This window comes from Lepidochelys kempii, chromosome 1, assembly GCF_965140265.1.
Source record: "Lepidochelys kempii isolate rLepKem1 chromosome 1, rLepKem1.hap2, whole genome shotgun sequence".
Taxonomy (NCBI): Eukaryota; Metazoa; Chordata; order Testudines; family Cheloniidae; genus Lepidochelys; species Lepidochelys kempii.
This window is the reverse complement of record NC_133256.1, coordinates 146501713-146518564: the sequence shown is the minus strand read 5'-3', so window position 1 is coordinate 146518564 and position 16852 is coordinate 146501713. Positions and strand designations below refer to the sequence as shown.

At 37.1% G+C, this 16852-nt stretch overlaps 1 protein-coding gene across 5 annotated transcripts in view; it reads left to right on the top strand.

Moving 5' to 3' along the window:
* The window catches only part of TAB3 (TGF-beta activated kinase 1 (MAP3K7) binding protein 3), a 76563-nt gene extending 59711 nt beyond the window's left edge, over positions 1-16852 (top strand). For 4 of the 5 annotated variants that reach the window (XM_073357837.1, XM_073357805.1, XM_073357821.1 and 1 more), the window contains 4 exons: positions 2817-2977; positions 5358-5451; positions 7987-8070; positions 12494-16852. In XM_073357837.1, the coding sequence (XP_073213938.1) occupies positions 2817-2977; positions 5358-5451; positions 7987-8070; positions 12494-12642 (488 nt within the window). In that variant the 3' untranslated portion in view covers positions 12643-16852. The remainder of the gene's footprint in view (positions 1-2816; positions 2978-5357; positions 5452-7986; positions 8071-12493) is intronic. The other variant, XM_073357829.1, reaches the window with a different exon arrangement.

Genomic DNA, 16852 nt, shown 5'->3' with positions numbered 1-16852 from the left:
TCACTTGCACAGAGAGAGTTTAGTCTGCAAGCATTCAAGCCAGTCAGCTTTAATTGTCATAATGCTAATTAGCAGCAATTATTCAAACCGTCTACTTCATACTTTACTTAGATTTCTAATGAGATTAGTTTATCTGCCTTTCCTCTCTCCTCCTCCTATCCTTTCTTTTCACTTCATTTTATTCCTATTTCACATTATTTCACCTCTCTAACTCTGCCCTGCAGTATTTGGCCCTCATTTCCACTGTCGCCTCTGAGCTATCTTTAACCTCTTAACATGGAATTGCTCTGTACCAGATGGTTTCCATTCCGTGCACACAACATCCCCTGCTGATTCCTGGACTGAAAGCAGGCAGGAGTAAACTTTGTGAACGGTAGAGATCAGTAGGAGTGAGGTGGAGCCAGTTAGTATTTACTCTAGGCAGCGTTGCCAACCTGGCCCTATCTGCCGGGGCCATACAGTCTCTCATGGCGTGCAGTTCCAAACAACCTTTAATAACTGGCAGAGTAACTATTGTTCCATAAATTAACTCAATTGTACAGGAAAAATATAACTGATTTCATGTGACTAAGACAAAAAATGGGTTCTGGATTGCAAAATTACTTGCTAAATAAGGTTTTATTTGCTGTTCAGTTTTTTTGCACTGTGGTTTTTTCCCCCTAGATACTATTTTCTTTTTCTTCTTTTTTTTTTTTGGGGGGGGGGGGAATTAGTTTCCTTCATTTGGACAGTTGAGTTTCTTAGGTTTGTATGGTCTTTGGGGCAGAGAACTGTATCTTCCTATATGTTGGGGCTTCAATAGTGACTGTGTGTGCTACTGCAATATAAATATCAACAGCAATAATATTTAGCCTCTGCAAACTTACATTACACACTTATGTAGCACAACTGAGATTTAAAGAGGAATATACTTAAAATCTTCGGATTTTGCTAATTTAAGAAACAAATTAATGTGTATGACTTTTCTATCAGTCTCTACCATGGTGAAAAAGTTACAGAAATATATACATCACTACTGATTTTCTTTAGTGTGATATATTATATTGCATGATGCTATATCCTAATAAGATGCAGCACATATGAGAGGGCATTGTATATGTCAGGTATAAACTGGATGATGAATGAATATATAAAGCCAGGAATTGGTGAGCCATGTATCATTACTGTTGTGAATTTTTTAAAATTAATACTGTAATTATGATCTTTCAAACTCTTCTCTTAACTGACACACACTGTTTTTATGAAAGGTTGTTGCTGGTTTTGTTGTTTTAATGTTATTTAATAAGATATCCTGTTTTCAATCCCTGTATTGCTACTGGCTTCTGAAATGTGAGGGTCCATACAAAATCCAAGTTTAGAATTTCTGCTTCAGGTAGAAAAGTGTCAGCCAATAAAAATACCGTATTTTTATGCTCCTGGCTCTTCCTCTCTGTTTTCTACCCTGCCTCAGTAAGATCTGTCATGTCTGCACTTAGCTCCATCTGTGGAGTTTTTTCCTTTCTTCCAATTAGTATATAATTGTATTTTTCATACAGTGTTTTGTTTAACATTTTTAATTTCTCTTTGCACTGAATGGAGATCAGGAAGGAGAGACACTGCAGGTGCTTTGCATGTAATAGCACTTTGCAAGCTTCAGTAGTGTGTCCTTGTGCGTTCCTTTTTTCTGTTTATTTCACAGTAGAAACATAGGAATAACCTGCTGGCAAACCCATTACTTGGACAGTCTACCCATCTGCATACCAGCAGCAAATCTCTTCCCTTTGCCTTCCCCGGTCAATTGCCATTGTCAAGAAGGATCTTTCCTCTTCAGTTGAGCATCAGTAAAAACAAGTAGATCAGAAAGTGGTAAACCTCAGACCAGTGACCTGTATTTACTCCTATTTGACATCAAAGTAAAAATATTGAGGAAAATCCTGCCTAGTCTGTCAGAGAAAATTGAATATTTATTCCTAGCTAGTAGGATTATCTTTACCTGCTCAGCAACTGCCTCAGGAACCCATGACAACAGAAGTCTTGTAGCTTGAGACTGTGAACATGACAAATTTCATCCCAAAGGCATACATTTTTGAGGAAGTTATTAACGACTGAAAGAGATTTAGGAGGAATGGCTCAACTTTAACTACAGAGTTAAAGGTCCTGAAGGTCTTTACGATTCTTGTAACTAATTTATGTCTATCTTCCTTTAATAAGGGATTCTCCTTGCTCCTTAGTTTTGCCTGTGAACATGAGTGAATTTATAATACTGGAAATTAAACCTTCTACTGTTCCAAAGGGCAAAAGCAATTTTTAAAAACTTTGTTGTATAGTCTCTAATAGAACTGCAAAAATCAATACAGGCTTGGCTCTTGCTAATATGTGAGGTCTTCTGAGAATCAGATGACATTATTAAACAGCAGCTGTGAGGTCATGTTCTGGTGTGGTCTTTCAGACTCTAATTCTTGCCTCTGGTATTTATTCTTGACAGTGCAGTGGTAGTATGATTAGGTTGCTGTTTCATCCTGAGAAGATGTCTCCTTGTACAGGTGCCTTTGTATTTTTCAGTGGAGAAAGACCAAATACAAAAAAAGAAGCAGTGACCAAAATGGTAATATGAACTTCAAATTACTGTCTAAAGCCATTATTTTTATTCTGGAAGAATTTACTGTCCTAAACTATAGTTCAGTTGGCATGAAGCATCTTTACACTGATATGTGGCTGCATGTTTATACTCACCTATTATTTTGGAAAGGTCACTTGTGTATATTACACACAAAGTAAGAGTTCTGTTTTTTAATTAAGTGCATTATATTGACTGTTTATTCCCTATACTGCTCTAGCCTTGCTATTACATCAGCGAGCAAGGATGGAGAGATTAGCAAAAGAACTGAAGCTTGAGAAAGAGGAACTTGAGCGGCTGAAAACTGAAGTCAATAGCATGGAACACAATCTTATGCAGAGGCGACTTAGAAGAGTAAGCTGTACAACCTCAATCCCAACAGTAAGAAATCTGTATTTGTAAACATCAGGTTTTTTTTAAGCTCCCTTGTTCAGTTATTGTTCATGCAAGCAGCTTACAAAGTACAGTATGTAGTAAGATGTTTTGGAGATTAAACTCTTTGAATTGGCAAGTGATTTTTGCTCTTTGCTATGTGATTTGTCTGCAAGATCAGTTCTTCCTTTGAATAAACAGATATTTGGTACTTTAAGAAACACGTATGGGCTACACTTTCAGAAACTTTGTTCTGCATACAGTGAAACCTATATGTGTTTGCTTTTCTGTACCCCAGAATGACGACTGCTTTCAAATATACTGGATTTGTGCTGGAAATGGCCCAACTTGATTATCATACACATTGTAAGGAGAGTGATCACTTTAGATAAGCTATTACCAGCAGGAGAGTGGGGTGGGGGGAGAGAAAACCTTTTGTAGTGGTAAACACCCATTTTTTCATGCTTTGTGTGTATAAAAAGATCTTGTGTACTCTCCACAGTATGCATCCGATGAAGTGAGCTGTAGCTCACGAAAGCTTAGGTTCAAATAAATTGGTTCGTCTCTAAGGTGCCACAAGTACTCCTTTTCTTTTTTTAAATATACTGTGAGTGCCCAGGAGATTAATGAGGAAGTCTAGTTTTTATACCTAAGACTTGGCATGCACAGTTTGGTTATGCATGTAGGACAGAGATTTTTGAAAAGGAGCTTCAGTATGCCAGGCTGCTGTCACTGCTTGGAATATATCTGTACCTCTTAGACCTCCCCCTTCTTACCCTCTGGTGTGGAAGCTCTGAGGGCACCTAGGGATTCACTTGGCTGGTCACACCTGGATATTCTCAAGTGTGTTAATGGGAGTTACTCTCCTCAGTTTAGCTGTACTCATTGTTAATTCCTTCTGTTAGTAATTAGTATGGACATGGTATGGTATGGTTTCTGGTATGGACAGGTCCATATGTATCACTTTCATTAATATATGCAAATGTCAGAAATGGATCAGTTGATCCCTTACTTCCCACTATCCATTCTATGCAGCACTGCACAGTTGAGAAATGTTGGGCTAAAAGTTTTGGTGTAACGCATGTAATCTTGAGGTAGGAAGGAAATGTAACTTCTGATCTGCAGCTGCTAATATTAATACAAACTAGAGGTTAGATGCTGCTTTCAGTTTAGAAGGATAAAAATCTGGAGTAACTATACCCAGGGTTTTTGGAACCCAAAGCAGTGGTAACTTTACTGTGTATTTTTTTAGGTGGTATTAGGAATAAATTAATGTGGGTTTATCTTTTTTGTTTGATAAATGATTGATACAAGCAAGAGTGCTTTTATTTAAAACTATTTTTTATTAGATTTTAAGTTCAGATACATACATATGCTGTTGCAGTAGGTTTAGAGCATTTTAAAACATTTATATTTACCTGAAGTTAAGAAATGGCTTTGAAGGATTAGCTTTAGGGGGTCCCCTCTTTTGTTTGACTGCCGGAGATGCCAGATTCTTGTCCAAAGAAAACTTCTTTGGACTGCTCCAAAGCAAACTTTTTCACCGATTTTTTTTTTTACAGCCAACTTTAAACAAAACACAAATTTATAGTGACTTTCAGTGGGTCACCATAATAACCCCTAATTTTAGCAAACCTACTTATTTTTTATTATTAAAACATTTTTAGTTATAACAATAACATTTATATGTCAATGGTGTTAGAGGCACTTAAGACCAAGAATGGCTGTCCAAATAATACATTTATTATTTATTTTATATTTATTATTTTGATCGCAAAACTGCAAACATGCCATTATTTGGCCTTGCTTCTTAGGGCCTAAGATTTTCCTAACTATGTGATGTTAGGTTTTCAGCTGGCAGTGGCTGAACATACAAAATTGCTGACTGCAGTACTGTCAAATTCTGGGGTTCATACAGGAATGTCAAATTCTGGGGTAACAACTGCATTGATTTTTTAGGAGTTAGACCAGTTCAACTGACGACAAAATTTGGTCATTGACCTTTCAAAGATTCTCAGGGCAATATGCATCTGGCCTAAGGGATAGGAGTACTTTAACTGCCATCATAGATTTTGTAACTTGATCATTTTAAAAGTCGAGCACAATTTGCTTTCTGGTAAATATTAAAACTAATTTGTATACATTTATTTATCACCAAAATACCTAATGGAGAACTCATTTTAAAAATATCTTTTAAACATTTCCCTTGAAATCATGTCATTCGCTATGGATTTTTTTCAGCTGCACTTACTCATCATTGGCAACCCTGCCCCGGTCACATTATTAATAGGAACTGTTAACATATGAGACATATATAATAATTGTTATATCTACATTAGAGTTGATGCTGACTTTCCTACAATTGCTATTTTGGGTCCTTTCTTACTAGCCTGAGGAAATGACCAGATTGAGAAGCCTGAATAGACAGCTCCAGATAAATGTTGACTGTACTCTGAAAGAAGTTGACCTCCTTCAGTCTAGAGGTATAGACTTGATTTTTTTTTCTTTTTTGTAAAACATAAGTTTTTTAATGTGGTGTGTGTTTAAATGTGAGTAGATCTTTGGCTTTTTCTTTTCCTTTTTTTATCAAAACTGGGTTTTACTGATATCAAATCATTACTTCAGAATGAAAGACACAACCTGTCTTTTTTTCTTTGTCAGTTATAAGCTGGTTGGATAGTGTGGTTTTTGTTAATAAAATTCTCAATAAAAGTGTGCCCAAATTAAATTAAGTAATTACTTGTAAATAGCAATTTGAAAGGACTTTGTGAAGATAGTTGAATCGAAAAATGGACATACCTTGATAATGGTTCCATACTCAAGTTCTTTAGTTCATGATATATTCATTGTTGCTGCAAATGTATCTCTTTGCTGTGACTTATTGTGACACTAAATAAATTGTAGTAAATAAATTGCTACGTGTGCGCCTGCTGTGTCACATCTGCCACTTCCAAACTGGGAGCACACTTGCCACATCTGTATTTTGAAGACACATGGAGCAGCCTTACAAGATAAAAAAGACCATAGTGACTATGCAAATACAAATAATTCTAATTAAAAGATACTTTCAAAAACACTGAAGGAAATTTGTGGTAAATGTATTACAAAAATCAGTTTAAATTGTAAATCTCTGGGGCCTTCACCTAGAAGCTCTGTCCTGAAAAAGAAATTGCATTTTAAGTTATCTATGAAACAATCCAACACACTGAAATAAACTTTGTTGTCCAAATAGAAGCTGCCCTATGAAAAGAAAGCAAAACTGGAGCTATGCAGAGAAAACCTCTTATCCAGTAAAAGCTGAAATAGAACATAACATGAAATAAACATAGAGGAAAGCTTTCAGATGACTAGAACAAAACACTTGTGTCATGAGCAAATAAACTACCTCTCGAATGTCTAAACACTGGTAACGATACCCGAATGACTTAGCATCAGTTCATTTAAAAGAAATAGAACATGACTCAGATTTCACTAAGAGCTTGATCCTGCAAGTTGCTGAGTAGTTCCTGGATTGCTGAGTTGCTCCCTAGGGAGCTGAAAGTGCTCAACTCATAGCAGGAGGTTTTATACAACACCACTGGAATTCATCCAGCCCATCTGCCAGAGATGAAATTTGGGAAGGATATCAGGAGCTCCAGTGGCAATTCTTACAGAAAATGGCATGAGATCCTGGATGTCCATGCAGAGCAAACAGAATCTTAGCGCCCCCCCTCCCCTTTTTTTAAACGTTTATCTGGATGTTTCAAACCTGATCCATAGAAACACGCAAAAAAAAAAGGCTAGAAGAATATGGAATGAGAATGTCCTCTAGCAAAGGACACAACTTGCAAAACTTTCAGAGCAAACTGAAAAACGAATTCTCACAGCATGCAGACAACTCATTCTCTGTGGGGACCATTTTATAAATGAGCATATTTAAAATAAATTGCATATCAGAACACCAACACTGAAATGGGATTGACAGGTGTCAAATTCACAATTAGGCATATACACAATCACTGCTAACCACAAAATTAAACCTGTGTGCCAGGTCCAGCTGAGAATATAGGAAATGTAAAAGACCAGTGAAACTTCACAGGATAAATGAAAATGAAGAACAGAAACACCCTGGGATTCATACCCAGAAGGGTATGACCAGAGAGAACTGTTCAGAAATGAGTGCTACTCTTCACTTAAACCCAAACTGATTTTCATCTGCTTTTCTAACCAACAATCAGGAAGCAGCTCCTGTTCACAACCCTTTCTCTCCTGCATCTGCAGTTACAGTAGGTTTGCAGTACGTTCCTCTGCCAGTTTATTAAGAGCTCCACCTTTTGAAATGTGACACAGAAGAGGAAGAGACACAGTGTAACTAATCTGGAGCAAGTAAACTGAAAATTTAGGAGAGCAGCTGAAATATCAGAGGAAAAATTAAAACACTACAGAGGAGAGTTCTTTATACAACACTGAAAGTTGAACTTCAAGAGAAGATGTTTTTAGAAGCAGTTTGGAGCAGCTGCTATTAATTTCTTTATTTTCAAAAAAAAAGTTAATGTTAGAACTTTAGTATGGCATCCTTAACAAAACAGTACCATTTTTAGGCACAATTATTTTGATTCCATTTCCATATGGTCAAGGAGATCTCAATTTAGGTATATAGTTCCTTAAACAATTGGCATCCTCATAGGAAATAAGATGGGTGGGGTGAAGCGTTATCTCCTTTTTCTCTTAGGCATTATTTGGCTTATTTAAACCTTTATTAGTTATCATTGCAGTCTGTGGAATACTGAAGCTTTTATTGATCAACTTAGTTCTGAAGAGTGGCAGAATTTCAGGGAGATGTGGCAAGTCTGCTAGTTTCTTCAGTGTAGTAGTATGCCTGCCCAGTAAATGCTGCAATGGGATAATATGGTATGAGTCAGAAAGATATGAAAGATACAATAAGCTGTAAACATGCTTCATGTAAAAAGGGACTTGTTGTGCATATGCTCTCTAATATCCTTGCTTAGTATTGTTTATATTTCTGTTCCTCTTACCAGGTAACTTTGATCCGAAAGCCATGAGCAACTTTTATGATAATATAGAACCTGGTCCTGTTGTGCCACCAAAACCATGTAAAAAAGGTGAGTCGCTAAATGAGGGCCAAGAAAACCATTCGTATATCTCATTGTTATTTAGTAGTTCTCACACTGAGAAGGAGATTTTCCATGAGTTGCAGTAAGTGTTAAAGCAATTCTTTTTATACAGTCAGTAGTAGCCGGAAACATTCTACTTGTGGTGTTTATACATTTTTACAAGCTGTGCAGCTAAGACACTTAAACAGATCTATGTTGATACAGCAACAATAACACTGGCACTGAAAGCTATTTTCTATCAATATGTTTAAAATTAATATTCTGATCATATGTTTATATATAATACTGCTCATTAATAGAAAAGAAACTGAAAGTACATAAGATTTTACTGTTGGTTTCAGATTAACTTGAACTTCCAATTAACACATTTTTTAAAATAAATAATTTGGGTTAACTCCTATTTAGATTAGGATGCCTCAGTCTTCCCGTAACGTTCATTACTGGGATTTTTATAAACATAACTGCAGTGGTAGGCATACATAAATTAAATCAGTAATACAGATTCATAATTTGAATTGGTATTTTGTGTTTTTCTCATTAACATTGTCTGCTCAATGGTCACCACAGAATTACAGAGAGTAAATTTCATAATATTAATAATATTTCAGAGTAGTAGGAGTCCCACAGGTGCTGTGGTCCATATGTTGTAGGCTGTTCCCCCAAAACTGAAAACTTTGCAATGGCTAACCTAGTCAGTATTATTTGCTCTGTGCTGTTCACACTTCACTTCTTTTGTCCTGTGGATAGTATGATTGCAGAATACTATGGTGGTTAGCAGAAGAAAGATGATCCTGTGGTTGAGGCGCAGAATTGAGATCTGGGAGATTTGGATTCAATTCATATTTTTGTCACAGACTCCCAGTGACCGCAAGTCGTTTAGACCCAGGTTTTCAAAGGTATTTTGGTGTTGCTGTGCTCAGCATTGCAATGCCTAATTGATTAAGGAGACTATCTCTGTTTCAAAAGTGATTGAGACACTTAGGAGCCTAAATCCAATTGAATGCTTATTTAACATCATAAGTACAGATTTAGGAGCCTAACTTTAAGCCTTTAACTTAGTCCTGTTTAAAAGAGGACTGAATTAACCCAAATTTAGGTATGTTTTAGTTTGCGCTCGCAGTGTCCACACCAGGGAGTTACTGCTCAGCATGCTAGGGTGGGTGAAAAATCAAGACACTTATTTAAGAGCCTAAATATAGATTTAGGAGCCTGTTTAGGTATTTACATTTGAACTGTGGCCTTTGTAGACAAACCCTAAATTGTCTTATGGCTTTAAACAGGAGTAAAACAGTGGGGAAGGGAGTGAGGGAAAACAAAGTAGAGAATGGGCAGGAGTCAGGATATGGCAGAGAGTTGGATAAATTTACCACAGGTACACCTAAACTTTGCTTTTTTTTACCCTGATGCCTTGCAGGAAAACAGCACAAAGCAATTATTCCACAAGGCGTAGTGTTTCAAAAGATAGTGTGTGACAATGAAATGAAATGAGAGCAATGGATATTGATCAGTGCTTGCTTTTCTATCCTCCCTTCTCTCGGGATGTATTGACTAGAAAAGTAGAGTGCATAGAAACTGAAGCTGGATTAAGCTCCTGAAATTATAGTAATGTTAAAACTGTTTTTTTGGACAAGGGCATATCTCTTAATGGACTGTACCTGTCAGGCCATTATCAGACAAAGTATACAGGTTAAATAGGTAGTTAGCAGAGTGTGGTGCCAGAAATCAGTTCTTTGGTCAGGGGTCTGATGGAATGTGTACAATATCTAAAGTAAATTAGTTTGTGCTGTGTGGTAAAAATGGTACATCAAATACTGTATACAGTAAGTGACTAGTACTTTGTTTGTAGCACTTTGACAATGCTGTGCAATTTAAAAAACTGACAATCAATTTGTAGTTCATTAAACTTTTCAGACTTTGATAGGCTTGGGCCATATTTACATCCTTCTAAGTATGTATTTTACTACTGTTCTAGAAAGTGCCAACATAAGGGTAAAATTCAGGTTAAGTAATTTGTAAGAAATTCAAAGACATGACAGTGAAGCAGTTAACAAGTAACCTGGGCCAAAATACTAATTGTCTGAAAAATGGATAAGATCTGAGATTAAGAAAAATGAAACCTGAGAATTCGTTTCTCCAGTATGTCTTGACAACATGACATGTTTTAGATTTTTGCAGAAAAAGGTGAAATATAAAGGTTTGATTTCTAAGTATATTTGACCTAGGGCACAGATCAGTTTTAAACACATATATTTAATAAATGTTGAGGGTATTTTATGAGCAACTGCTGACACTCAGCTACTTGACACCAGTGTGAGTTGGGTCATGCCCCAGTTCAGGGCGTTGCTGAAAGGGGAGCAAAGGAATATCTTCAAAACTCTATCACCAGACTGAAAGAAGGTTGGAATGATTGCCCAACCTCAAAAGTTTTCCTTTTCAGGATACTGTTGAATCACATTTGCAAGAAATGCCTTTTATCCTTGACTTTCATAAGAGACATTTCTTGAAGAGCAGACTGCTCTTGAACCAAATCCAGGTATTTTCCTAAATAAATTCCCAGGGGAATATACCCTCCCTCAGATCTTCCCACAAACTCCTCTCTCTCTCTCTCTCTCTCTCTCTCTCTCTCGTTCCTCTATGAACATTTTTTTAGCAAAATATATTGTACATGTTTGTCTGCTTGTCAGGGTGTTGCCTTCTTTCTTTATCTTGTTTAGGAACACAGACTCGTCAGTTCCTTCCCTATAACTTCATAGATGCTAGTTCCATGGAATTTATCACTGACTAAAGCAGGGATGGGCAAACTTTTTGGCCTGAGGGCCACATCTGGGTATGGAAATTATATGGCGGGCCATGAATGCCCGGTGGGGGAGGGGGACTCTTTGGGATGTAGCGTGGGGGGACTCTCTAAGGGATGTTACCAAGGTGGGGGGAGGGAGGACTCGGGGGTGTGGGGTGAAGGGGGGGGGTTCTACAGGGGCAGTACCGGAACACCTGGGGGCGCTGCTGGCAGTGACACCAAGGTGGCCATACCAGGTACCCTAGCTGAGACAGGTGCAGCCCCTGGGCGGTTTCGAGGCTCTCAAAGGTGGGGCCGTAGAAGACCGGGAGGGGATTGGGTGCACGGCCGTGTGGGGAAAGGGCAGCCATGTAAGGGCGGGGTTCTGATCCTGGAAACAGTGCGGTGACGTCACGCCTGCGCAGTGTGGCTCTGCGTGCTAAAGATGGTTCTCATCTAGCGAATTGAGAGTCGGGGGCTGGGGAGCGCTGGGCAGGCAGAGCAGGGCAAGCCCCCGACCCCGCTCCCTGGCGGGAGCTCGAGGGCTGGATAAAGACGTCTGATGGGCCGGAAGCGGGCTGCAGGCTGTAGTTTGCCCACCCCTGGACTAAAGGAAGGGGTAGGAAAGGTGTGTGGCATTTATCTTCCTCTGAGGCATTCTACACTGTCAACTTTTAGATGCAGGAAAGTGAATTAGACTATTTGTTGGGGGGGGTTTGTGGTAAATCTCTTGTTATGAATTACTGATAGCCTTTAATAACAAATATGGAAAGAAGACTTTTGGAAGAAGTCACTAGGGTAAAACAATTAATATGTAAATTGGGTGCTGTGTGAAAGTATAGGCTTTTATTAAATTCTGGTTGATGGTAAGAATAATCTAATTGGAAAAGGAGTCATGCCTCAAAGAACAAATATAAAGCTTTTGGAAGTTTGAGTTTTTGATCAAATGAAAAACTAAAAATAATTATCCGGCTTCTGAAGTTAGTATCTCTTTGTAATATTATGAAACACGCAGGATGCAGGTAGTTTAAATAGGTAAAAGGACAACAGAAGGAAGAACCATCAAACTCTTCTTCCTAAATGGAAGTTTTGTAGGCACTACTAGTGGCATATTTGTACAAACCAAAGCAAAATATGTTGTATTACGTGCAATTCTAGTATACTGATTTACTGGCAACCACAGGGCAAGAGTGCATTGCAATGGACCTGCATGATGTCAAGATTCTTGCTGTCAGCCCACTGCAGACTAGTTTTGGGTCTGAATGCCTGGCACTTAGCATGGAGTCTTCAAACCTACTTTCTCTTAGAAAATTCCCTTCCTTTGATACATGTACAGACTCATACATGAGTAGCATTTACATGGGCCTTGGGGTGAATTCATGTCGTTCCCTGCTAAAAACCATTAGCTTTGGACTGCCTTCTCAGTAGGTAATACATAATGTATGTATTTTGTACATTCTGAATTTCAAATCCTAATCCAGTTGTACAGTGCCATTTAGATGTCTGTAAAACACAGCTGAAAACTACTAGCTAGCAGATGAAATCTACTTAATCTACTCTAAATATTTACTAAAATTGCATGGTATGCTTTCTTATGAAGGTTTTGTTTGAAAAATAACATTATTTTTTCTTTAGAGCATCAAACCAGCTCCAAACAGACTCCACAGACTCAGCCAAGAGATGAAGACTTTGAAGGGGCTCCATGGAATTGTGATAGCTGCACCTTTCTGAACCACCCAGCGCTAAACCGCTGTGAGCAGTGTGAAATGCCACATTACACCTGAATCTGGAAAGGGTCTGCATTAGGTTGAAAACAGGTTCTTGAGCCCACAGCCATAGGAGAAGGAAACATGGGGAACCTTTCAGTCCATCTGCCAGGCCTTTGCCAGTCAACTATTTTCAGATTACAAGGGGGGAGGAAAAGATGTGAAACTGTTTCCACTTGTACTGCCCTAAAGAATAAATTTGGGGGGCGGGGAGGGAAATATTCTTTTCTTATGCCATTGCAGTGAGCAAAGCAGAAAGGATAGCCAAAACCAGAAAAGGATTCACTCTTTGAAGAATGTATACAGGAAAACAGATAACTGCTGCAGTTTAATCCTGTGGCTACAGTTACTGCGTAGTGGCTCTTAATTTTTAAATATAGAACTTTTAGTAATGATGTGAAATATTACAGTTATCCTGACAAACTGAAGCCATTGCTGACCTACCTGGTCCCAGCTAGCTGGAAAACAAAGGCTCCCTGTGCTTCTGGATTGTAAACTACTGAAAAAGAAGACAGGAAAATGCAACTGTAAATTTTACAACATATAGAAAACAGAGAGAAGGGTATTTGTAATCGCTGCTTTTTTTCAGGGTGATTTAAGTCTACACAAAAATTTGCTGTTTTGAGATTGACTTCTGGTGCAAAAATGAGGTACTGTATGAGCCTTACAAAAAGTAGAATCGGAGGTGATTCTACAATCCCTTTTGCTTGTAGAGTGCTCACCAAGCAGTGTCAACACTGGTAATTAACTAAGAACTAATTCTACCATATAACTGGTGAAAAGAGTGCTGCATGCTTTTATTTGGTCCTTGTGTGGTAAAGCTAAAAGTAAATTATGCTTTTATAAATAACGTTCTCCTAAGACTGCCCTGTAGCAGAACAGTGAATGTATGCCAAATGCCAGAACTATTCCAAATTCTGTTTGGAAGATTTGAGCTCAGCCATGATTATGTATGAGAAGTGTTTGCACCCTGTTACTTAAGCCTTTTCTGCTTCCAATTTTGTGAAGAATTCTTGATGTTTACAGCACAGAAGGTACTTTGTGCCCCAATCCTGATTTAGCTGAAAAAGAATTAATCAATGTTAGCTCTTCAATAAAGGTTTATTTGCACATTGTTAATAAATCAGCCTGTATAAAATAGCAGATGGCAGATCTGGAAAAGTTGCGTGCTGCATTTTTTAATTTTGGTCAGGAAATGTTTGCAATACAGTGAAGAATACAAAACACTTGCAAACTAAAAACCATGCAGGTACTTTTATGCATATAATGTATTGTATTATATTAAATGATCAGTTTTGTTTAAATGCTTCAGTTTGCTGTACTAAAGCAGTCATTATTTGTGAAATCAGAACTTCTGGATTTGGGCAGCTGAATGATTATGATGTGAAATTGTGAGACTGATTTAGGATGTTTTTCATATCGGTAAGAAGCTGGTACCATGCAATTGAATTTTTACACTGTAACTTTGTTGTGTGAAATCTAACGTTTTCACGGCATTTGAAAGGGAGAGTTTTTGTTGTTTTTGCCTGTATTGCCTTTCTGGTGTCTTCCCTCCATGCAGTTTAAAAAGATAGTAGCAAAAATTGCTATCTTGTGATTCAGATCAGGAACTACCTTTTATCTGGTATGATATTGAAATATGTTCCTTCAATCGTAAAATCTTCAGCATAACCTAAAATCTATTTAATAAGTCTGCTTGAGATCAATTGAAGTGTGCATCATTAATAAGCAAAATGAAGTCAAAGGCATCAGAGCTGAGATTTCTTTTTAAGTTGATGATGATTTTGCACTGTATGATGAGGAGCTCGTATCTGAAAGAAAACAAAAATCCCCGCTGTCCAGATGAAGTTAAAAATAAGAGTAAATTTTTGTAATTCTGTTTTGTATAACTGGATAGTGTGGCAAAACTGAAGGGACAGTGTGGAAAACAGATGAGCTGAAGTATTTTACCGAAAACATTTTTCTTCCTTGAAAGATTAGCAACATCATTATCTGATGTATATTCAGGTATTCAATACAATACCAATTCTGTCATAGTTCTTCAGTGATGATGCCTTTTCTTTCGTATGATTTCAATTTTCAATCCTATTTATGTTGACTTTTTAACAGCTTTAGTTTCTGCTGGAATAGCAAAAATAACTAAAATGACAGTCATCAGATGAGAGTAACAGTAGCATGCTGGAGAACAGTTGTGCCACTTTGTTTTAAGACAGTGTAGATGCTGTTTATTAAAAAAAAAAATGCATGCAACTCGTTAATTCCGTGAGCTCTAATAATCCAAAATGCATGGTTTCTGGTGTTACAAAGACATTCTAGTCTTAGTTATAGCTGTCACCGGCTAGCAGAAGACAGAAAAGAGGCAACCTGTGAGGAGATGCTGTTGGGAGGGTGAGAGAGAGTGCCATCAAATGGGCAAGTTGATTTTAAGAGCAAAGCTGAGTTTTATTTGAGCTTTTTACAGTTCATTTGTTGTTTGTACAAGAAGTATTGAAAATTTTAAATTAATGAACAAACATTAGCAGTAAAAGAACGATATATGCTACTTGAATCTTTCGTTTGTTAGAACATAAGTTATATTTAAATATTAGATCCATTCATTTTGCTTTTGGAAGCAGGCAACACCTTTCACACTCCAGCTGAAATGTAGACTATGCCAAAAAAGGTTTCTTTGTGTAATATTTATTTAATGCACACAAAACCGTAATGTCAGCTGGCATATAAAATGCACTGTATTGTATAAAACTTTTGATTGTATAGGTATGTGGATGGCAGGATGCTAATGCCGTTGTGTTGTTAATGCACTACTTATTTTTAATAACAAGCTTTCCCTCAACCATCCTATTAGACTAGATCGGTTGGTAACTTGGACTTTAGGTATTCAAAAGGATTTCACGATTCATCTAAATTAACTTTTATAAAAGCTTATTTTATATTTATCATCTATTAGTATCAATTATCCATTCCTACAACCAGTTTTTTAAAAAGTTTTAGTCAGAGTGGGACTTGTGAACAATATTTCAGGGTATAGCAAACCAAAAGAAATCCTAAACTTGGCTATGCTTCAAATTTGATGTAATTATCAACCTTGCTTGTTTGGGAGGAAGAAGGGCAAGTAGGGGCTAAGAAGAAAATACTTTGTAAAATATAGTCTAAGGTCAGATTGAGTTGTGCATTTGTGTGTCTGTGGTATGTGTGTTTTCCCTTAAGATGGGAGGTGTGATGAGAAGGTGTAATAATTTTTAAAGAGCTGGGCTCAGTCTTAGTACTTCCTAATCATGTGCTACTAAATCATGTTTTCTTTAAAAATATATTATTGCTTGCTTTCAGTTACTGTATCTATCCCAGTTATACTCTCATTTCAATTTTTCCATGGCAACACATGTTGACATTAAGATTGATTGTAAAATCCTTTGAAACTGAATTCAGAAATATTTAAGAGCTGAAATTGGGACAAAACAAAATGGGGAAAAAATAAAGAATATGAGACTATCAAATAAGTTAAAAATGAAATTGTCATCTTGATCCTTTTTAATATTCATTGGTGTACCCAGGAATGTGAAAATGGCTTTCATAGTTCAAGGTAGACTCAGAGATACTTAACTGCTTCTCTGAGACTGTAAAATTTACATGCTGTGATACTACTGTGACTCTCCACCCCATAAAGAGAGAAGACATGCACGCAAACAAAGCGTCTTGTAGTCAAGATTGCTTCTTGTGTTCTGCACCTATTTTATTTTCTTTCCAAATGTTAACATAATTATTTAAAGTTGGCCATGATTGAAACTTGCTATATTTTTTAGTTTGGGGCATTCTCATTGCTTGTCTATAAATATTAATACAGGTAGGTTTTTCTTGACTTGTTTGAATAATAAGAGGTCATTGGAGTTAATGCAATATTATAATTTTGGATTTTCAAGACCTTAAAGAATTTTTTAAAACTCTGTTCTTGAAATTTATTTATTTATGGTGGCACCGATGTATCTAATCCATATTTCCTGCTGTGTGAAACCCTGTTAAATTTTTTCATTAAAACAGCAAGACTAGATCTTGTTAAATCCTGTAAATACGATGTCTCTAGATTTTAGATGTATATGCTGTGAATGAGATTATTACCAAGAGATAAAATTGTACAAAAGCATTAAGAGGCTATGCATGTGTGGTACCTCCAGAAAGTGCATACTCGGAAAGTTGCAGATTTCTGCAAAAATAAATTAATAAACTAAGAAAA